Consider the following 22,585-nt stretch of genomic DNA (forward strand, 5'->3'; position numbering starts at 1 on the left):
GGGATGGCGCGTAGTATGATTGCCGTCGCAGCGCGGGGTTGGACATCAGCCTCCTAGCAAATAGGGCGTTCACCGGCGTTCCAAGGGCTAAAGTATCGTCTTGCCAGCACAGTGAGGTTTGACAGAAACTCTCGGACAAGCCTGTAGAACGAGAAATCCTCAACAATGCACGAGGAGGTATAAGTACTGTGTGCGGGGAGGTTCCATGTCAACATCTTGTACTCCAGACAGCCTGGTGCATACGCTGAAGCTGATTTGTAGGTTTGCAGTCGTTCAAACCGGAAGGTGAGGCCAAAAGCATTGTTGAAGTAAGGCTCCGCATGCTTTGAACACATCCGGAAGGAAGGTTCTGCCGTTTAGAGATTAGGAGTGCGCCGGGGCTGAATATTGTGTCCTTCTGATAGTGACTCGAATGAGAAAGGTATAGAGTTGATTGTGTAGTTCAAATAAGAATGGAACGACCTCAGGGCCCAATACAGCGATGACCGCATCGATGCTTGGATCAGCACTATCCGGTGAAAAGACCAGAGCGCATCACGACTAGGGCGCCAAGCATTCGCTGCGACAAGCGTCATCGCATTCGAGCCTCAAGCAGGCTACCGCATCGCCGCATCGTCGAATTACCGCCTCCAAACGCTCCTCCCGACTTCTCGACACGTGAAAGACAGTATGGCGAACGGGTACGAATGCGCCATTCCCGAGCCGACGCATCGAAGCTAACAGACGCAGCTGGGCACCATTCATCGGACTTCTCGTTACCGCGGTCTTCTGCGCGGCAGCATGGTTCCTCGCACCTAAGGGTGAAAACCAGACGTATGTTCACCTTCCTTAACCCTTCATGACATCTCCCATACATCGCCGGCTACAGACCTACCGCCGTGACCGCACCATCCTTGCCGCCTCCCCCATCGATGAAGGCGCCAGGTCTGCCACCAGCTTCACAATCATGGAGGAGGGATGCCACACTGGGCTCTTCAGGACCTCGCAACTAGATTTGGAACTACCCTTCGCCCTGATCGATCGCAGCGCGCCCGTGGAATCACGGACCGTGATCACACGAAGATTAAGCTAACATGCGATTGGCAGTGTCTGGCGATCAACCCTCGTCCTCTCGGCCGCCGCTATGTACCTCATGTGGGCCATCACATTCCTCGCACAACTGCACCCTCTCATCTCGCCTGTACGAAACGACCTGCGACCGGAATACAACCAAGGGTAGAGGAATAGAACGCTGCTGTACTTCATGAATACAAATACACGGACGAGGAGCCGGCTAGACTGAGGCCACAACGCTCGTGTGCGTAGATCACAGGCACGCGAGTAGGGCTGGGACTTCGAGAATTGAGCGCATTGTATAGTTGGCTAGGCGTTAAAATGGAATTTGGCTGTACGAACATCACATGAGGGATTCCGAGCATTGCAATTGCTAATTCCTCGCCCGTACGAATATCTTGCACACCACAAGTGACATGTCTCAAGCTCCAACATGAGCTGCTCTCGCACACCTCCAGCCCGATTCAGAAATGCAAACGGGTATCATATCCTTATGCTGGTCTCTCACGCGCTTATACCCATCATACCTCTAACCCACCCCTCCACATTGCCCAGCACGCCCTCATCGTCCCATCCGCTCCCCAATCCCGCTTCTGTGACGACACTTCTAGCAACAACCCACCGCAGCCCCGCGCCAACACCAACAAGCACGCCCGCCCTCACATACCCACAATCCATGAGAATCTCCAGCGCCGCCACATTGTTCACAATCACCGCCCAACTAACCGCCGTCGCACTACTCGGCAAGTCGTAGTCCCAGATGATGAGAAGTATGGGGAATAGCTTCGTGCAGCTGCTAACCAGTAGCGCGGTACTGAGGGGCGTGGGGTGCGGGTAGTGCGGTACTATGCCTGTCCAGTAGGGCTGTATAGCCTTTGGGAGCCTGAACGGATTGAGGGATGTGAGGAGTCGGATGGGGAGGTGAAATGCGAGTGTCGAGAGGATGACGAGGAGCAGGAAGAAGAGGTATTGGAGCACCAGGGGTTGGGACTGCAGGATCGCTGCGTTCTTGAGCGTCTGCGCGGTCGCGGTGTGGTGTGGTGACGAGCGAGGGAGGGGCAGCTTCTCGATGCGCGCCCATGTCAGGTAGACGTCGAAGAGCAGGAGGAGGATGCCGAGGCGCAGGATGGAGCGCTGTGTGTGTTAGCGATCTTGTGCGTCTTGCGAGAGTGTGAGGGGGAAGGTGTACGTCGAACCTGTCGTCCTCCCGCCCAAGACGGTTGAAGAGGAGGTGGCGGTAGACCTGTCTGATTAGCTTCCCTTTCAAAGCCCGTCCTAGAATGATTACGCACTTGCGGTTTAATTAGAACCAGATCAATGAAGAGTACCACAAAGTCATGCTCGACATACTTGTCGGCGAACTTCTTGCAGCGCGGACATTGTGTGAGGCGCACGCCTTTCCCTAGCGCGCGGTCGTCCGCTTTCGAGTACTCGGTGTAGAGGGTTTTGACAGGGTAGCGGCACTCTATGCAGATGGGCATAGTTGTGCAGCCATTGGTGAGGCTCTGTGGGTGCGGAAGTGGGGTTATGGAGCGAGGTGTGTGATGCAGGCGTGTTGTTTACAGTGGAGTTATTAAGAGCACGTCATGTCCGTCACGCCGGTGATGCACTGCCATGCGTAACATTCGTGATTCATGATCGTACAGTTCGTGTCTATATGACAACTCGTTCTCCATAGGTTTACCAACCCGAAATCGGATAAGAGCGAATCGAAATCATCTTCAAACATCCAGCCGTCATCTCGTTAGAAGAAGCCGTGCCTTGCGCCGTGCCCAGGTATCCCTACGTGTCCGCTACCTCTACAAACAAGTTCTTTAAAAGCATGTGTTTGTTATAGCTACTCAAGTCAGAGTAGACATCATAGCTGCGATGATTTTGGGGTTCGGGCGATCGCGTCGTCCTACCGGGTATCAATTTGGCGTTCTAATGGGCCGAGCGGACAAGGGCTAACCTACCCTTTTTGTCCCTGTCAACACGAACGACCTCCTTGGGGCGGTCTCGGCGTTCATACACAACATCGTAATCCTCGCCGCGCTCATACTTGAGCAGTTGGCGTTCCTCCTCTAGCGAACGTATCTCCTCGCGAATGTCGCGCTCTGTGCGGGTTTCCCTTGATTGGCGAACCAACTGGCGCCCCTCAGGCAAGAACGCCGTCGCTGGTCCATGCATGGTTGCTGAGCGCTCGATCTCGACATACCTCTCGTGCTCATGTCTGGGGGGTGAGATACTGCGCACTGATGGCTCGTAGACTGTTGGTGCGCGTACAGGCGCTGGAGCCGCATAGACAGAGGCCGGTGGAGGTGGTGCTGCGTACATCTGGGGCGGTGCCGCGTAGACAGATGCTGGAGGTGGAGGTGCTGCATAGACTGACTGAGGCGGTGGAGGCGCTGCCACAAATTCTGGCGGTGGTGGTGGAGGAGGTGCGGATGTCTCCTCAATACGCTCTTCATAGACGTATGTAGTTTTCTCTGCACTGGTGTTAGTCAAGAGGTTGAATGCACGTGTGCTTATCGTACCCTCTTTGTAGTTCTCGCTGATCTTGATGCACTCGTCGATATGCTCCTTCTCGAGGGCACGCGTGATGATGATGAAGTCATCCTTTTCCAGTCAGTAAAGCACCCATAAATGTACCGTAGCTACCTACATCTTCCTCGAAAGGATAACCAAGCTCAACGATCGCCTGTCTCTTGACCAATCGCTTCGGCAGTCTTGTCTTGCCCCTCTTGCCCCAATTTGCGCGTGGAAGCTGGATCTCCGAAACACTGTCAGAAGAGGAACTGCGCCGTGAGCCTGCAACACTTTTGCTTCTTCGCACTTTGCTCTTGGCTCTAGAGACTTCGATCTCACGGAACTCCTCACGCTCTCTGCCTCGGCCGCCTGCAAAGTCGCCATAAGCAAGATCCTCGTCTGATTCTCTGAACCGCCTGCGGTCCGGTGACCTCCGGCGCTGACGAATAGGCAAGGGAATGTTGACGTTGGCAGGTGGGCGATACTCATGGTACTCCTCCCTCTCGATTCTCTCAACATCTCCATAGCGAGGTAGTGGTCGGCGATCAAATGTGTCGAGAGATGACTGTCTGCGAATGTACTGCGGTCGCGCAGGCTTCCGTGGCCTTGAGACTTGTTGCCTGATGTCGATGTTTATGTCGTCGTCAATTACAGACTTCCTGCGGTAGGGCGCAAGTGCCTGGTTTGCGACCTCAGAAGGTGTTCGCTCCTCAAATAAATCATTGCGGCGGGGAGGCGCGCGACGCTCGAAACGGTCTTCCTCGAAGAATCGATCTCTCTCTGCGACGCGGGTAGGTTGCCTGCTTGGTGGACCACGGCGGTCGTAGTCTTCGTGGATGTCGATATCGCGGCGGCCTCCGGGAAAGCGGTCATGTTCTTGGAAACGGAAGTGATCGTGTTCGTCGTCGCGGCTGGGAGGACCCCTGCCTCCCCTCATGCGCTCGAATCTGTCGCGATCCCAGCGCTGGCCTCCGCGTTGTGGTTCGTCGTCATGGCTGGCCAGATTACCGGTTGAAGAGCGATGCGCCATGGGTGTAGTATCTCGAGTGATATGCTGTCCCAGCCTCTTTGATGTAATAGCTTGTGATGCGGGGTGCTGCCGCAATGTCCGCGGGGAAAGTCCTGTTCGACTTGTAGGCGCAAAGTTGTGTCAGAAAAGCCAGTCGACTCGAGAGTTGAGCAAGAAAACGGGGCCGCGGCTGCGAATATATCGTCGCAAGCTAGGCTAGGAGTGCTGATGGTGTGTGGGTGCGACCTTGGTCGAATACGGATGACGTCGCCGCCCAAGCGCCCCTCCCCTGCATAGGCCTGCGCCGTGATTTGCGGCCGGGCCATAATAGCCGCTGGCTTTTCCTCTGCGGGCTGTTTCAGATGCGGAAATCAAGTGCCTCATGCATGAAGTTCGGGCATATCTTGAAGTTGGGCAGTTGCGACCTTGTTCGGGCTTCCTACCTGAAATGACAATGTGACAAAGAGCAGACCCTGGAGTTCATTAGGGTACACATGCACAAGACTCGACACTGCCCAATTTCAGTTGCTACAAGGCTATCCCTACTCCCATGCTGTCACCGGACAAAACCGAAGAGGTGCATGGTGAAGGTTGAAGCCTGACGTCATTGCGATTTCGAACAAGGTTTGGCGGGTACAAACGCAAGCCAGACTCTCAGCCTCAGCCACATGCGTGAACTGCTGCGTCTTCGACAGCGCGCTAACAACTCCAGCTTCCGAGATGGTCTCTGTCCACGCGAGCGGTCCGGCGCCGCTGCCTTTATTCTCATAATGACTGTCAATACATATCTATGTGGCTGCGGCACCTCAGGGATCACTGGCAGCCTTCTAATAAGCCCTTGCCAAGACACATTTTGCAAAGCGACCAAACAATTGCACAAGTGCAGAATACGTGTTGACATTGAAGCGTCTGACACCATGCAGCATGCCTTCCTCTTCGCATTCTAATCTTACAAGGTACACCTTCTTGGTGCACGATATACTACATTTGTACGGTCGGAAAACATCGTCCTGGCACTCATTTCTTTCCGACAAGCTCCTCGATCTTCTTCTGCACATACTCAACGTCGTGCGGCCTTCCCTTAATGGCGCCCATGACCTTGCCCATAATGGGACCGTACGCCCTCTTGGCCTCCTCGAACCCAGCAATCGCCTGGTCGATGAGGCCGTTCAGTTCCTCCTGCGACACCTTGGGAATGTCCTCGGCGTATTTGTTGAGCACGTCTAGCTGCGCCTGCTCTTTCTCTACCAAGTCTGGACGCTTCGCCGCGTTGCACTCCTCGATCGTGGCATTCGCAGCCTTGATCTGCTTCTGAACTAGCGAGTAGAACGTGCCGTCGTTCTCGATCGGTTTCGCGGTCTTAGAAGCATTGATGATCTCGGCTTGGAGCGCGCGAATGACATTAAGCGCAGGCTTGTTCTTCGAGCGCATCGCGGTCTTAAGGTCGTCCTTCAACCGCGGGAGGACGACAGACTCCGAAGTTGATGTGGAGGCGTAGCGCAAGGCAGCATAGCGAATGCAGATTGATTGCGAGGTCGAGAAAGCTGTGCGCAGCATCAAGGGTCTGAAGAGCGCCATGGTGTCTGACGTGCGGGTGTCGAAGAAGATATGGGCCGATCGCTGATTGATCTGATCGATACTGTGGTGGACGCCTCCTGAGTCCTGTGAAATACTCCCGTCTTGTTTGTGTGAAAGTCAATGCTCGAGTGAATGCCAACCCTCATCCACCAACAAGCTCAAGCTTAGACGCGCCAGAGCATCATCCCTGTCGTGTCATCGCGCCAAGCAAGCTCTTTTGTTGTCCATCAACTTTGAACTCGGGCACATCGTCCACCCGCAATTGTCGTCCAGCACCGCATACGACTCGAACCGTGGCGCGCATTCCTTTTTTCTGGAGCGTCTCCGCATTTGCGCGCGATTGATGTCTGCGCCTAAACGCCAGCGCCTATCCCGAACCACCACCTGAAGCTCGCTCTCACCCAGGCCGCCGCGCCCATCCACCCCATCTCCACCGCACATCATGAATTTCTCGGTCCCTGCGACGCCGCAGAGGCCCACGCCGGGCATGTTCATCAACACTCCTGCGCCGAACCGAGGCGGGCTGGTACGGCAGCCATCTTTTGCGCAACAACGGCAGCCATCCTTTGCGCAGCCCCAGCAGCTGTCCCAGCAGCAACAGCCCCAGCAACAGTCGCAACCAGCGACACAGGCGCCTCCCGCGCCACCGGCCGAGAGCGCTATTGAGCGTGCTGCGCGCACGATCAACAGCATGCTGGACAGGGACAACCGTTATCCTCCGTTAGAGGCGTACGTTGGACGTAAGTAGCGCGTCAGGAGGGAAGACAAGCATCTTGAGAAGCTGACGGAAAGACAGAGGGCATCTCCGGCGAATATGAGCTACCAACGAATCCAGCCTGGGCACCTTTCCAGAAGCTACGAACGTATCGACTTCCAGAGGCGGTCTTTGAACAGGTGGACCACACACAAATGTCGACACAGATGGGACTGTTTGCAGAGATCAACCATGCGTGGGTGGTCGTGGACAACCAAGTCTACCTTTGGGACTACACACACCCGAATCCAGAGCTTGTTGGCTTTGAAGAGCAGCCCAGCAACATCACCTGCGTAAAGCTTGTCAAGCCGCGCGCCAAGGTCTTCGTCGAAACGATCGAATACCTCCTGGTGGTCGCGACTGTCACCGACATCTTTTTGATCGCCGTCGAGTGCCAGCGAGGGCCTGAGGGTGTCCATGGCATCACATTGTACCGCACAGGCTTGTCGACGTCAGTCAGGAGGGTAACGGTGACTGCGATCGCAGGGTCAGACAAGACAGGTCGGATTTTCTTCGGTGATGGAAGCACAGAGGACGTCTACGAGCTCAACTACCAGCAAGAGGATCGGTGGTTTTCCAGCAAGTGCAGCAAGACAAATCACATATCGAAAACTGTAGGCCTTCCTGCGCTGCCGTTCTACGGCACCGCACAACAGGCCGGAATCACGCAAATGGTTGTCGACGACACTCGAAACCTCCTCTACACGCTCTCGACGAACAGCACCGTAAAGGTCTACCACATGCGCGCACCGGCGACTCTCGAATGCGTCATTACACGAACCGTCTCGAATCTCCAGACAATGTGCAGCCACGTTGTTCGCCAGTCTGAGGTCCTCAGCAACATGCAGATCGTGGCACTGAGCCCTATCGCGAGCACGGAGGCAGACCACCTTTCTCTCATGGCGACAACGTCCACAGGATGCAGACTCTATCTGAGCACAACTTCAGGCGGCTGGAACAGCGACAGCACAAGCGCGCCAAACAGCATGCAGTTGCGCCACGTTCGATTCCCGCCTGACGATGGCCAAACACCCCAGCAGAGCAACTCGACCCAACTACAACCGTATCAAGGCGGCGCACCACTGGGTTTCAATTCCAAATACCTCAAGGAGACGAAGTATGGCAACAGGTTTGCACCTGGTGCCTTCTTCTCTTTCGTACTGAGGTCAGAGAACCAACAGAACCAGACGCTCTTTATCTCTGCACCACACTCGGGGTTGCTCGGTCAGCGCGAAAGCTCAGAGCCTCCACGGTATACCGAGACTGGCCTATCTTTGGATCTTGTAGGCAGGATTCAAGACATGGGCCAGGTCTCTGAGCCTTTTTCTGCTAGGAGCGAACCTCTAGGATTCGGCAATGAGCTCGCGACACAATTCGACAAGCCTCTCAACGAGTATGCAATCATCACATCTTTCGGTATCGAGACGATACGACGGAAGCGACTCGTCGACATCTTCGCCGCTCTTGTTAAGTACGGTGGTGGACAAGAGGGCACTGAGGCGGACGTCCGGAAGCTTGCTAAGCAGTACGGCCTTGCTGAGACGGCAGCCACTGCTCTGGCTGTTGCTTGCAACCAGGGCTCTGACGTTGGGCCAGATTCTCGAATTGCCAGAATTACCGATCCCGAGGTGACAGACTTTGCTCGCAAGGTCTTTATCGATTTCGGTGGCAGGGCACATCTGACGGAGAGCGCGACAGTTGAGGGACCCAGTGTCGAGAACGTTCGCGCATCGCCACGACATGATGGTATTGCGATGTACGTAGCTCGTCTTGTGCGCTCCATCTGGCATGCTCCAGTAATCGCGGAGGAGGCTACTCTAACAGGTCCTCTTCTCACATCAGCTGTCAAAATCAGCAAGCTACAGGAAATTCAGCGTGCTTTGATGGACTTGCAGAAGTTCCTTGGTGATAACAAGCCCTTCATCGAAGGCCTTGCGGGGCCAGAGGCTCTGGGACGTGTCTCATCAAGACAAGAGGAGGTTGAGCTCCAGGGCGAGCACCGAGCGCTGACAAGCTTGGTCACACTGGTGAACGATATGGTAGAAGGTATTGCCTTCGTCCTCGTTCTGTTTGAAGAGCGACTGGAGGACATCATGCAGCTGCTCGATCCTAACTCTCAAGCCATGGTTCGACGCATGACTTTCCAGGCTCTCTTCTCTGTAAAGGAAGGTCGAGACCTCGCCAAGGATCTGGTCAAGGCCATCGTCAACCGCAACATCGCAAAGGGCTCCAACGTTGAGACAGTTGCAGAGTCCTTGAGGCGGAAGTGTGGTAGCTTCTGCAGCGCAGACGATGTCATGGTCTTCCGCGGCCAAGAAGCTGTCAAGAAGGCAGCAGACATGGGTGCGAATGCTGAGCGTGGCCGCCTTCTGCTCAATGACAGCCTAGGCTTGTTTGAACAGGTCGCAAAGAACCTAACTTTTGAAAACTTGAGGGAGACAGTTGAGCAGTACATCCAGCTCGAGTTCTATGCCGGTGAGTTGCAGTGTATGTCTTTCTTGGAAGTGGCTAGGCTAACGATCCATTAGGTGCAATCCGGCTATCGCTAAAGGTTGCCCAGGAGTGGGACCGTGGAAATAAGGCCCTTTCGTGGATCCGAGAGAAAGACGACCCAAGCGTAGACCCCAACGATGCGCGAAGGGACTTCTACGAGAAGCGTACCGCGTGCTACGACCTTATTCTGCGAGTCATTGCGGCGGTTGACCAGGCATACAACAGCCAAGGCCCGGTACAGGATGGGGTTGTATCTCAGGTCACACGGCGCAAGTTCGAAGCGTACGACCAGATCAACAACTCGGACGATGAGGTGTTCCAGAACTTCTTGTACAACTGGTACATGTCGAATGGTTGGGCAGAGCGACTGCTTGAGATCAATTCGCCGTACGTCGTGGAGTACCTGCGTCAGAAGTCCGAGAAGGACATTGCTCATGCAGATCTCCTGTGGCGCTACTACGCTCACTACAACGACTACCTTAGTGCTGCAGAGACACAGTACCAGCTTGCCAAGAGTGATCTAGGCCTGGCTCTGGAGAAGCGGATTGAGTATCTTTCATTCGCGAAAGCCAATGCATCCACACGCATGACCGGCTTCTCTGAGACTGGTGTACGGAACAGGCAGTCGCGACAAGAGCTCTTGCGTAATATCGCCGACCACCTTGACATTGCAAACATCCAAGATGATATCCTGGGCAAGCTCAGAAACGACGATCGACTTGCGAGTGACCCAGCTCGTAAGGAACAAGTGCTTGGACTTCTGAACGGCCAGATCCAGCCGCTGGACGAGGTACGCCCTCTCATCAGAACGTCTCAATTCAAGGCTAACATGCAATCAGCTGTATCACAACTACGCCGATCAGGCCGGCTACTACGACGTTTGCTTGCTCATCTACCACGCCGCAGACCATCGTAACATCCCTGACATCCGGAACACCTGGTCCAATCTCGTCGAGCAGGTCCACAGGCAGGCCAGAACAGCCAATATCCCACAACCCTGGGAGGTGCTTGCGCTCAAGGTCGAAGAAATCGGTCGCCGCGTCAACATGAACGAGAACGTCTTCCCCGTCAACATCGTCCTCCAGCTGCTCCTCCAGTACGACCTCGAATACTACACACACGACATCAACTCCAACAACCGAGACCTCATCCTCAACTCCAGCGTCACATGGCCCATCGACATCCTCGTCCGCCTCAACGCACCCTTCGAATTTCTCGTCGCAACGTTCGAGGCCCTGTGGTACGCACAAGAAGCACCTTTCGCCGGGCGTAACAAGAAGCTGCTCCTCAAGTGGAGCATCTACACCATTGAGCAGTGGGGCATCATAAGTAGGCGCTCAGGGACACTGTTCGGCGGTGCAGAAAACGCAATCGGGCTTGCGGAGTATCTGCGAGTCGTGCTTGGTAGCGACACTCTAGGTCGCGACGCAGAGGACCAGCAGTGGCTACAAAGAGCAAGGGATGCTAGGGATGTAGTTGAGGAGGCTGCACGATAGGTCAGGGGAGGTGACAGTGTTGGCTTACTATTTTCGAGAAAGCAAAAGCAAGGAAGAGGCAGGGCAAGCATAATCATTCTACCAGCGTGCGGCGTTGTAAGGAGCATCGAGGATTGGCGTGTGCAATTGTAGCAATAGACTTTGGCGCAAGGTCGAGCCAAATTTGGGTAGTGTATCAACAAAACACCCACCGTTGAGAATGCGCACAGACGCGCTTTCCATTATATCTTGTGAGCGCAATGCTCGCCCTGTGGGACTTTCTAGCCGCCGGACCGTCTCTTCGCGTCACTGACTGCCGCCTCAATCCTGATATCTGGTCACCGCTGACCCTACCCCGAAGCAGAGCAAAGGCCCGTTGTCATGCCGCGAGCAGGAGGTATTCGAGAAGACAAACGACACAAATGAAGTGTCTCGACGAGCTGTGTCTCTCTATTTACTGTCTTCACAAGATTGGTGTCGACCACCAAGACAATGTTCAAGCGTTCGGTATGGTGCCGTCATTGTCGAGCCATCAAGATGGTCAAGTGGCAGTGGAATTCTGCTGCTAACCTCTTACCAGAGCGCCCAACATTTAGAGTGTAGAAGCAACTTACTTTCTAGGAGAGTACATAGCGCTCCTAACTTGGCCACAGCAAGCAGTACAAATACCTATACCATTCTACACAGTATATACAGTACATGAAGTTCGGGGTATAAACAGCAGCCTTGTGGTGAGGCCAAAAGTCATGGTGTTGCTTCTTGCGCGCGCACTTGGACTGCAAGATCGAGCGCTGTTTTTTCTTTCTCTTTATCCTATTCTCTCCTCTCAGCCTTCGCCTTATCTGCTCGATTTTTCTTGTGAAGGTTGGCCTTAGCTCGCCAGGTTTGTCGGTCACAGCAACGATAATGAGGAAAATTTTTGGCTCGCGGACAAGGGACTCCGATACGAAATTACACCACAGAGCCATTTCATAAGTTGGCACACACAGATATCCTAATTGGCTTGCACTATCATACAAACCCCAATACACTAAAGAAGGACTCAAGCAAATAGGTATCTAATTATCCGTCTCTTCACGCCTGCACTTGGAAGAGTTCTGCTTAAGGTCTTCTTGGACTTCTTCAGCATAACCTCTTTTGCGCCCGTGGACCTCCGTGACGAATAGACTTGATGCAGTCTCTTGAACGGTCGCCGATGGATCAGGAGTGTTACTCCTGTCTAAGCCGCTCTTGTGTGACAATTCATTATCATCGGGGTTCTGTAACGCGTTCTGTACTTTCTGTAATCCATGCTTGTCATCCTCCAATGTGTCGGATAGCTCTGGATCAGCCCGTCCTTCGGTATAGCTTTCGCCAAAGTCAATGATCCATAAATCGTCATGTTTGTCCACAATGAAGTTATCCGCCTTCGCATCTCCCCAGATAATGTCATGCTTGTGCAGCGTGTCGACATACTCTTTACTTTTCTTGCTCCACCTCTCTCTCTCTCTTTTCTTCCGGAATCCTTGATTTCAGCATTTTCGTTAGTGGCGTTGGCTCCTCGATATGACTGAGTAGAAAGCCCATGGCTTCTGTTTTACTGTCTTCGAATGCGACAAAACCAACCAGTCTTAGGGCCTTGATGTCTATTTCAAGCTGCTCGATCTTTTGAAGGATACTGATTTCGCGCTTGATCGTCCCTGGCTCGTCACTGACCACGGGCTTGAATAATTACATCTCCCCATCTTTACTTTTGACTTTGTCCGGATGTGCAGGCTCTGGGAAGTTGACCTCAGATTGCACAGTAAGGCCGTTTGCGTTGATTCATGGCACGTTAATCTTCTGGATATATTCTGGCATTTTCATCCGAGGCGATAGCTTTTCGATACGCGCGTTCAGTTCGTCGCTCTCTGCAAGTATTTCAGGAGCGAGTTCTCCGCTCTTACAGTCAGGCTGTAAAAGTATGTCGGACCGTGGTACCAACGTTAGAGGCTCGCAGGCTCAGGTGCGCGTTCTGCTGGTGCAAATTCAGCAATCACATCGATGAGGCTGGTAAGAGGCCACTCTCGCAGGCCGTGCTCTGCACTCAGGGAATCTTGGTCTTTGCCAATTGGGCTGTCTGCGCAGCAGTCACGTTGCGACCCTGGGCAAAGGCTGAAATGATGTAGTAGCCCTGTTCAAAGTCGTTGTGGCCTTGAAGGTAGGGAAACCCTGCAAATTTGCCCGTCGAAGAGAGAAAAAGGTAGTCACCGAATATGGTCTGGTTGTCCACCATGGGGTAGAATGGTGGCGTAGATCGAACTGGATTTCCACCTGGACTAGGAGGAATTTTGGCCACGGCCACTGTGACCGCCTTGGTGGTAATATTGCTTGATCGCATGCACGTAATAGTGTCACCTGTTGATCCGCAGCCGAGCGCCGTGGAGAGGGCGGACCAACTGTCTCTGTGCTGATGAGCCGTGTTCATAGGAAAACTGAAGGCATTATCTGAAGTCGATATCAGACCATGAACAATAGGATCCTTCCTGTAAGCGTAAGACCACCAGTCCACGGCAGAGCCGCCCGAAGATTGCCCAACAGTCACCATACGCTTAGCATCGCCGCCAAAAGCTGCAATATTGTCCCTCAGCCATTCAATAGCAAGTCGCTGATCACTCAGTTCAAGATTCGTGTCAGCGCCTGGAGCGCCGGGGAAGCCAAAGGCATTCAGACGATAGTTGACAGAAACGACGACTAGGTCTTCGCCATGAGCGAGATGTTGGCCATTGGTGAAGGGCGAATTGGTGTTGGACCCAGCAAATCCTGTGATGGGAATGAGTCGACAGACTTGAGGTAAGAAGCTGGAGTTACTTAAGTCTTCCATGGAACAGCGCAAGCACGGGCTTGTGTAAGCTCGGAGACCTATTTGTCGCCTTTGACCGAATGTTCAAAGTCAGGCAATCATCGCTTCGTTGAGTTTCTGCCGCAGCAGTGAAGTAAGCAAGTATTTGTAGAGCCTGAAGGGTGAAACCAGAGAACGTAGGTTGCGCAGCAGCTTATTGAGGGCAGTCACTACAAATGTCAGAAAAGGCTCCATGATGGTCATAAGCCACAGACTTGCTATCACCTTATTGTTCAAAGTAGCAAGGGCTTGAATTTGGTCTAGTGTACACCTTACTGAGCTGACTTACAAAACTCGAAGCATTGTATGCGCTCTGTGTTGCATTGTACCTCTGCGGCGCTGCGAATCGTAAGGCCCCCTCCCAGTGGAGGTTGTGCGTACAGAATCCCTAGATACTCCCAGACAGCATTTGTGCGTCCAAGGATAAGGCATTGGACCAGTGGCACAGCACCCCGGCGTAGAACAAGAATCCGCAGTTGAAGACGTAGCTCACGATCCAGTTTTGGAGCAAATCGTAGATGGTGGTTCGGCAGCGGGGCTATACCGGGTGTATCTGCCGCATGTGACAGTGGACCATAAGCTCACATCGCTTAAAAAGACTGTTGTCACCTCCTCCTTTAATCGCGAATCCCCTTCGCCACAAGTGAGTCGTCGAGATGTCTTATTGCTGGCTTCGAGATTTTGTACCCGTTTCGCTCCGTGTATTCACAACAGGTGGACCTCACGAAGCCAGTACAGATCTCGTCTGAGACAGTAGAAGTTCTAGACCTCCCTGCAGTACTTAGGATGAAAGAAAGTTACAGATTAGGAAGCTCTGCAAGCACAGAGAGGTCTAACGATGTCTTGGGCGAAGATCACCGAGATCTGACCAATCCAAGCCGGGACTTGGCAAACGAACTAATGATGACCGATGATAGGTCAGCCGCCGCTGCACGCTTGGGAATGACATCACTCCTCACCACCAGCACATATAGCCAAACGATCGAAAACACATCGCTCGTCTGGAACGCACACAGACTAGCTCATGGGTGTGAAGATGAACGATTGGCTGACCCTCCAGATTGGGTCCGGACCTTACAGGACATCTGTCGGCAACTGGCGTCCGTTGTCGTTCCCTAGGACCAAGACCTTGTCGCTGAAGCTGAAAATCGAAGAATTGCACCTGCTGTTAAGAAGTCAGGGTCGCAATTGACTATCTGGCACCTCAGGCTAGTTGTTTTGGTGGCAAATTAAGCAAGTTCGGTCCGTGAAGCGCGCAACTAGACAAGCGCCACACAAGGTTGAGACTTCCTCAATTCTACACATTTCTGTACAATTGTTTCAATCCCGCATTGGGCGTTTGCGCATCACCATCGCGAGTCGAATAACCCACAAGTATTTCTTTCTTATGAAGATGTGCTAAGGTACGACGGACTCGCAGAATATCGCAAGGGATCGGCACGGCATGTCGACAAACACGCAAGCCCTCCCAACGACATCACTGGATCTGGACATACTCGACGAGGATCCAGTCCCCACATTTGTGATCCGAGTTGGGCAGCATGCACTCGACTTTTCGTTTGCTTTCTGTAATGAGGCTTTTCGCCGTGAAGGCCTCGTAGCAAAAGTGGAAGAGCAAAACCGGACAGCGATCCTGTTTAGGTCCTGGGCGCAGGCTCTTGGAGACCACAAGCCGCATCATGTTTTTCAAGGATGGAGATGGTTCCCACAAGAAGCAGGAAAGCATCGGACATGGAAGATCATCAGAGCTGCGGAAATCGTACCAAAAGAGAAGGTTGACGAAGACGTCACAACACCGGGCTTGGAGAAAGAGGCGGTTGTCACATCGAACGTGAACAACTGGGGCCGGGTATATCATTGCTCGAAAGACGAGATCTTACGAGCCATGAGAGTTAACAAGTCCGTCCTGGCAGACTCATTGCCTCGCACCAATTTGACTGCGCGCTGGGAGGGACTTCAGACTATGATGGAAATGTCCGACGTTGGAGTCTTCGAGTATAATGCAGAGGGGAAATTGATCCACGCCAACGAGGCATGGTACCGGTTATCGTCACATCCTAGAAACCTACCCGCTCATGTGGAATATTCTTTCATGGACCTGGTATATCCTGACGACCAGGCTCTTGTCATGTCCATGTGGAATACACTGACTTCCGGGAATCCAGTGACCTTCGAAATGAGATGGAAAGCTGCACGTGGTACAGGTGATGCTGCACAGTGGGTCCTCTCGGCATGTGTACCGGTCTTTGACGATGAAGGGATCTTGATCAGTATCGCTGGCAACACAATCGACATCATGGCGCAGAAGAAGTCGCAGGAAGCTGCACAAGCACGTGTCGAGGCGCTTGAGCGAGCACGCATATCAGAGCAGAAGTTTGCAAGATTTGCGACGCTTTCACCGATCGCCATCTACATCTTCGTTCCTGAGAAGGGTGAGTCCGTGCGGAGAGAGTTGCGGATCATTACCAATACTTACTGTCACAGGTATGAACTATGTCAATGATCAGTTCTTTGAGTTGACTGGACACTCACGTCGGCCTCTTGACGAGTTCGAGTGGTTCAGCTTAGTTGCGGACGAGGATATTAAGAAAGTCGAGGACGACTGGACGCATATGTTGGCAGGAGAAAAATCTGACGGTGTACAATTCCGCTTGAAGGAGACGTGGGTAAACCAGGACGGTATCGTCTCGAACATCTGGGTGCAAAGCTCGAATTATCCAGAGCTTGATGAGAGCGGGAACGTCACAAGTCAGTGCTGTACATCTGACAGGACTGCTTGCAACTGACGATGTCTAGGCATCCTAGGTACCTTATTTGACATATCAGTAAGCTTGAACACTTTCATTCGTGGACCTGCACTAACGAGACTAGCAATTCAAGTGGGCAGAGACTGTACAAAGGCAGCGGACAGAGGAAGCGCTGGAAGCGAAACGACAACAAGAGAAGTATAGTCGCTTATTCCACAACCTGAGAGACCTCGCTAATTAGCAGCAGCTTCATCGACATGACATCGCACGAGCTGCGTAACCCCCTATCTGCGGTAGTACAATGCGCCGACTCTGTCATAGCATCATTGCAAGGACTGCCACTGCACGATGGGATAACCCCAATCGACGACATGGACTTCAAGAGAATTAGAGACGAGGTCGTGACCAGTATTGACTCCTTGCAAACCATTGTTTCATGTTCTCTGCACCAGAAGCGCGTCATCGACGATGTGCTCACGCTCTCAAAGCTGGACTCGAATCTTATACTCATCACCCCAGTACGAGTCCAGTCCACTGTGGTCGTGTCGGAAGCTTTGAAGATGTTCGATGTAGAGTGCAGTCAGATGGACATCAAGCTCGAATTTCGGAAAGACCCGACATTTGAAGGGCACGACTGGGTTATGCTGGATCCGTCACGGCTGCTTCAGGTCTTGATCAACCTCTTGTAAGTCACTTCTATACCTACTATGTCGCTTGTTAATCGCCTACTCCAGGACCAACGCGATCAAATTCACCAAGGATCGGCCTGTCCGCGAGATCACAGTCACACTTGGAGCATCCCCGACACGCCCACCTAGAGTGTGGGAATCTATTACCTTCACTCACTCTGGCGAGCAACCGCAGAACCTCACTAGCCGACCTGAATGGGGTAACGGCGAGCTCGCGTACCTTTGGCTCAAAGTACAAGACACGGGCTGTGGCATGACATACGACGAGCAGAACAAGCTATTTTCGAGATTCAGCCAAGCAACTCCCCGCACGCATGTAAAGTACGGAGGTTCTGGTCTGGGCTTGTTCATCTCGAAGTCCCTTACAACTCTCCAAGGCGGTGCCATAGGCGTTACCTCTGACCCAGATATTGGTTCGACATTCGCCTTCTTCGTCAGCACGCGAAAGGCGACGCCACCTGCTGGCCAGTCACTAAATATTCGACCAGGTGCACAAAGAACACAATCTACAGAGGAAGCCATGAGAAGAGTGAAGCTGAACATTCTTATCGTTGAAGACAACCTTGTAAATCAGAAAGTACTTAAGAAGCAACTGGCGAAGTTCGGGTGGAACATCAGCGTCGCAGGCGATGGCCAGCAAGCTCTGGACTGGCTGAAGGGCAGTGTGTACTGGCGAGGCACACCGAAGAACGCACATAACAAGATTGGCAAAGAAGAGGAGGAAGGTTACTTTGCGACACCAGCCACATACGATATCGATCTCGTGCTGATGGACATCGAGATGCCTGTGATGGATGGGCTCACTTGTGCTCAGAAAATTCGCGAATACGAGGCACAGGGTCTGCTGGCACCGCCAGCGGTGAGGCCGTCGAATCTGTCGAGGCAGCTGACGGCATCATCTGCCAGCACGATATCGTCGTCCCATGGACTCAGCTTGTCTCAACCTCCACCACTGGACTCACACACGAGGCTTCCCATTCTTGCGGTCAGTGCGAATGCACGCATGGAGCAAGTGGAACAGGCTCTGACCGCTGGCATGGATTCTGCGATTTCGAAACCGTTTCGAATACCGGAACTGTGGCCAAAGATATCGACGCTTGTCAAAAGGATTAGCGACGACAGTTCAGACGTGAATCGATGAGTGGGACCGTTGGCATTTCTTGTGACCTGGGATTGGTTGGTTGGTTGGCTGGTTGGTATTCATTTTACGTCTAGTTGATGGGGATGAAGTCCACCATCTCGCCTCCCGAAGGGCATATAAGACGTGCTAAGCTATAGGATTACAGTGCTAGCACACTGCCTTAGAAAGCATTTCTTGCCTGCGCAGTTATTACTACTATTTTAGAACTACAGCTCCTCTTCTAGTTAGGGAGGCTAAGCAGTGCGTGTATATCAGGACAATTTCCTTGCAATTTAAGGCATACATGTGCTAAGAGAGAGAGAAAGTTTATGGGTAGGGGTAGGAGGGGGGCAGGAGGGGATAGAATGGGAGGCGGAGGGGTGGGGAGTATTGCAGCTGCTGCAGTTAAGCTAAGCCTTTAACGTGCTGCATGGCTTGTTGCTGCTGCAGGGCTGCGAGTGCTAGCAGGGGTAGATTCTATTGTAGTACTGTGTAAGTCTAATAAACGCTTTTAAGGCCTTTAGCTCCCTTATTAGCACTGCAGTGTACGCTAGGCCGTCTACCTAACTTAATAGTGGTATAGGTAGTTATAGTGGCTATCTACTAAAGGTCCCTAGCGTCTTGCGACAGAGCGCAGGGTGCTCTACAGTCTTGTCCTGCCTGTAGGCTGGCGGATGGGTAGGGTATGCTTTTTTACGTTTTGGCTTATAGCTTCTTAACTAGCAGAGATACGCTTACATAATCTATTATTCAATAGAAGCGCCTAGTATTGCGCCTTCTAATAAAAAAAGAATTAGCTTATACCACCTAGTATTAGCTAAGTTATTAACACTACCTAGCAAAGTATACCTATTAATAGGTATGCTCGCTAGGTACCCCCCCTTTTTTAACCTTTTCTAGCCTCTAGCTTGTGCAGTTTAATAGTTATAACAAAACCCTCTACTACAGAAATATAGAGGTAGTTTTTCTCTTTCTTTTAAGCCCTATTTCGCTAGAATCCATGTATTATTGACAAAGTTTTGGGGGGTACCCACGAAGGACGTTGGAGTATACCCATTCCGCCAGCCTACCTGCCTGCATAAGTAGGTAAGGTTTACATCCTTGTAGTTTTACTTTTAGTAGTACTAAGCAAAATTGCCATGTCTTGTCTAGATAGAAAGCAGTCTAGCTAGGATAACTCTTAGTAGGTCTAGCTCCTTTAGGCTGCTGTGTGGTGCCTAGTCTAAGTCCTAGCTCTTGTACTATTTTAAGAGCTTAATCTTCTTGTTAGACTACTAGTTCTGTTGTGTGTGCTGTAATGTCTTGCAGGCTATTGTCTTAATGCCTAAGAGCATTGGCATAGCGGCTTTTCTAATTAATGATAATAGGTGTTGGTAGGCTGGCGGGTGGGTAGGGTAGGCTTTTTTTGATTTTGCTTCTAGCTCCTTAACTAACGTGTTCTATTAGTAAGCTGGCCATATTAGTATCCTAGCCACCCCACTAAAACGCGCTTAACGTGTCTTATCCTATTAGCTATAATACTACACTAACAACCTATACAGCCTTCTTAAGAAGGCAGATTAAACCTTACTATTATATCTTTTTAGAAAAGACCTTCTTTGTCCCTCTGTGCCCTTGTAAGGGCTTATAATACCCTATAATTAACTCTTTAGACGTGCCTTTAAGGTATCCTCCCTAAAAACAAGGCAATGTATATTAACTAAAAGCTTAGCCCTGTTAAAGAGGGGTCCCTTATTTAGTAGATCTTAGACCTTAACTATTATAGGTTTCTACCCTAGATTATTGACGTACGACGCATAGCAGACGCGCTACTCACTAGCTGCAGCTAAGATCCTCCTCCCCCACCTATCAGCAAGTGCTAGGTGTCACGCTTTATTAACCGCCAGCTAGAGCTTTAGACAAAATAGAATAGGAAATTCCACTCTTAGAGGGCACGCTGTGAAGATCCTGTCAGGATTAGCGCGTGGTTTAGGCTAGTAGAGGAGACACGCGTCACATAGAATACCTAACAAGGACGTCTATAACTTTATAATAAGACTAGGTTTATAATAGGAGTAGCTTTAATATTAAAGGTATTTACTAGATCTAACTTAGTTAGTCGTGCTATAGTTATTTAGCTAGGCAATTGTAAGCAGGTAATAATAATTAAGTGTATTAACGCGTTAGGTTAGTCTATCCCACCCTTCCTTATACTAGCAGGGAAGCTCCACTAGGCCAGCTAGTATTAATATCTCCCACTTGACTAGACTGTTGCTGTTAGTGACAACAGCTAGACAATAGATAAGCTAAGCCTTAACTAGGTAAAGCACTTTACTAGGCACACACAGACTTGCTCATCAGGTGCTTATTAGCTACTTATTCTTAACAGTCACAGCAGCCACACTACACCTAAGTTTAATCAGTACTGTGTAGACAACCTAATTATCACTCTCTGTATGCCTCCTCACACGTCACACCTCCTCTAGCCACTTAACGTTGGCTGCTATTCTCCTCTTAAGATGTTGTATAGACATAAGGTGTCTAAGCTTGCCTACTAAAGTATCTTCTATGTAGACAAGCATAACTTCCTATAGATATACCTAAGGATTAGGCAGACTGCCCTATTAGAGAGTAACATTGAGGCTAGTTTTTAAGCAACAGGGCTTATCCTATTCAGTCTACATCGGGAAAAGTTTTTCGAAATCCGGCCCAGACTGGCTGTTGCTGACAGTTGTGGCATGGTCGTGCAACAGCTGTTCAACAGCCCCAACAGCCCTAATTTGCGCCTAACAGCCCTAATTTCGCGCTAATATTGCTAACAGCTAAACTACTAAGTGCCTATATTTAATAAACTTAAAATAATGTTGTAATGTTGTTACATAGCTACCCTTAGTTCTGCTAGCACTAGTATTAAATATTCAAAAATTGCAAAATTTCATGCACAGATAGAGCGAAATTGTAGCTTTAAAATGAGCAAAAAATTATTATTGTAGGCCTACTACAACGTGAGTTATAGAGCGTTAAAGGTTTGTTTGTTAAAGGTTTGTGTTTTGAAGTTGCAACAGCACACCATGGCAGCTGCAGCTGCGCCAGCACACAATATATCAGCTGCAGCTGCAACAGCACACGACGTAGCAGCTGCAACAGCACATAACAAAGCACCTGCTAACAAGCACACACTGCAGAACAGGTAGGCCTAGGCGTAGAATTCTTGGTTTACCTACTATTCTTGAATAATATTCTTGTATTTTCTAATATTTAGGCTGCTAGAGCCCTAGCAAAGAATCTTAACTTAGTATCTTAGCAAGGAATATTAAGCTTAAAACCTTCTATGCTTAATAACTATTCTATTAATAGGCCTATAATATTGTTTAATAGCTTATTTTAAAGAGGAGACTTAGTAGTATATTAATATAATAAAAGTATAGTTTATTAAGTAGAGCTACTATTATAGCAGGATTAGGAGTTATTGTAGCTATTGCAGCTGTTAGGACTGTTAGAGCTATTAGCTTGAAATTAGCTAGACATTGAATACACATTAAATAACTATTGTAGGCCTATAAGTCCTACTGTTGCCCACAGTACAATGCCAGGATTTCCTGATTTCGACAACGGAAAAACTTTTCCTGATGTAGAGCGTGTCCTGACATGCCTTACTATAGTTAGAACACTATCTCCACTAGGGACAGCTACTAGTATAGAAGCAGCCTAGACAGCTAAGACACCACATACTATTAATTGATTGTAGAAGCAGGCCCGCCTTGTACAAGATCTCCTTAGGCGTTAATCACAGAGTCTTACTAGTCAAGCTATCTCTTAGCTTGTTAAGGGTTGTCAGCTTGCTATGCAATTAGCAACAATCCTAGCTTAAGAGAATACAAAGTTACGTGCCTTAAATCAACACTAGCAACATAAGCGTCAAAATTGTAGACAGTATATATCACGTGAGGGTAGACTGGCGGATGGGTACCATGTACCTAGGGTTAGATATAGGTAGGGTATAGGTCGCACGGACGTAGGTATAGGTAGGGTAGGGTCGCACGGGCCATAGGTATAGGTAGGGTAGGGTCGCACGGACCATAGGTAGGGTAGGGTAGCACGTGACTGGGTATAGGTATAGGTAGGGTAGCACGTGCTAGGTATAGGTTTGGTCTGGGTATATCACTAATCTGCATTAGTAGAAACTTTGGCTGGGTGAAATCTGCAAGAAATTGCCGTTCAAATTTAATATCACAGTCTATTATCACAGTTCTATATCAAAACGCCAGCAATAGTGAGAAGTCCTAAGTGTGACGCTGAATTGATGGATTATCACAGCTA

At 50.8% G+C, this 22,585-nt stretch overlaps 7 protein-coding genes across 7 annotated transcripts; 3 read left to right on the plus strand and 4 right to left on the minus strand.

Annotated features, from left to right (window-relative positions):
• The first annotated feature begins 266 nt into the window (after positions 1-266).
• Positions 267-1,353, plus strand: M421DRAFT_263636 (uncharacterized protein). The gene is made up of 3 exons (XM_033588707.1): positions 267-680; positions 730-813; positions 1,087-1,353. The coding sequence occupies exons 1-3, from the start codon at positions 670-672 to the stop codon at positions 1,217-1,219; spliced, it is 228 nt and encodes a 75-aa protein (XP_033445521.1). The 5' UTR covers positions 267-669; the 3' UTR covers positions 1,220-1,353.
• On the minus strand, positions 1,118-2,608 carry M421DRAFT_424072 (Arv1-like protein). Its single transcript, XM_033593645.1, has 3 exons — positions 2,346-2,608; positions 2,243-2,296; positions 1,118-2,187 (listed from the first exon to the last, which is right to left on the minus strand). The coding sequence occupies exons 1-3, from the start codon at positions 2,532-2,534 to the stop codon at positions 1,558-1,560; spliced, it is 873 nt and encodes a 290-aa protein (XP_033445522.1). The 5' UTR covers positions 2,535-2,608; the 3' UTR covers positions 1,118-1,557.
• A 368-nt stretch (positions 2,609-2,976) lies between these two features.
• Positions 2,977-4,591, minus strand: M421DRAFT_70592 (uncharacterized protein; the record flags this gene model as incomplete). Its single annotated transcript, XM_033596720.1, has 3 exons — positions 2,977-3,521; positions 3,570-3,651; positions 3,698-4,591. 3 exons carry the CDS (start codon positions 4,589-4,591, stop codon positions 2,977-2,979), a joined length of 1,521 nt encoding a protein of 506 aa, XP_033445523.1.
• An 849-nt stretch (positions 4,592-5,440) lies between these two features.
• Positions 5,441-6,440, minus strand: M421DRAFT_424073 (GatB/YqeY domain-containing protein). The gene has a single exon (XM_033593646.1). The coding sequence runs from the start codon at positions 6,146-6,148 to the stop codon at positions 5,588-5,590; it is 561 nt and encodes a 186-aa protein (XP_033445524.1). The 5' UTR covers positions 6,149-6,440; the 3' UTR covers positions 5,441-5,587.
• Positions 6,441-6,590: 150 nt separating this feature from the next.
• M421DRAFT_70337 (nucleoporin Nup157/170) lies at positions 6,591-10,891 on the plus strand (the record flags this gene model as incomplete). Its single annotated transcript, XM_033596698.1, has 4 exons — positions 6,591-6,888; positions 6,945-9,377; positions 9,431-10,185; positions 10,235-10,891. The coding sequence occupies 4 exons, from the start codon at positions 6,591-6,593 to the stop codon at positions 10,889-10,891; spliced, it is 4,143 nt and encodes a 1,380-aa protein (XP_033445525.1).
• A 1,738-nt stretch (positions 10,892-12,629) lies between these two features.
• Positions 12,630-13,902, minus strand: M421DRAFT_264121 (alpha/beta-hydrolase). The gene has a single exon (XM_033588711.1). It carries the CDS (start codon positions 13,710-13,712, stop codon positions 12,936-12,938), a length of 777 nt encoding a protein of 258 aa, XP_033445526.1. The 5' UTR covers positions 13,713-13,902; the 3' UTR covers positions 12,630-12,935.
• An 804-nt stretch (positions 13,903-14,706) lies between these two features.
• M421DRAFT_424076 (putative histidine kinase HHK8p) lies at positions 14,707-18,645 on the plus strand. Its single transcript, XM_033593647.1, has 6 exons — positions 14,707-16,162; positions 16,215-16,478; positions 16,527-16,555; positions 16,602-16,675; positions 16,725-17,162; positions 17,212-18,645. The coding sequence occupies exons 1-6, from the start codon at positions 15,175-15,177 to the stop codon at positions 18,305-18,307; spliced, it is 2,889 nt and encodes a 962-aa protein (XP_033445527.1). The 5' UTR covers positions 14,707-15,174; the 3' UTR covers positions 18,308-18,645.
• The last annotated feature ends 3,940 nt before the right edge of the window (positions 18,646-22,585 follow it).

The sequence above is a fragment of the Didymella exigua genome (assembly GCF_010094145.1).
Source record: "Didymella exigua CBS 183.55 unplaced genomic scaffold M421scaffold_31, whole genome shotgun sequence".
In the NCBI taxonomy this organism is placed as follows: domain Eukaryota; kingdom Fungi; phylum Ascomycota; class Dothideomycetes; order Pleosporales; family Didymellaceae; genus Didymella; species Didymella exigua.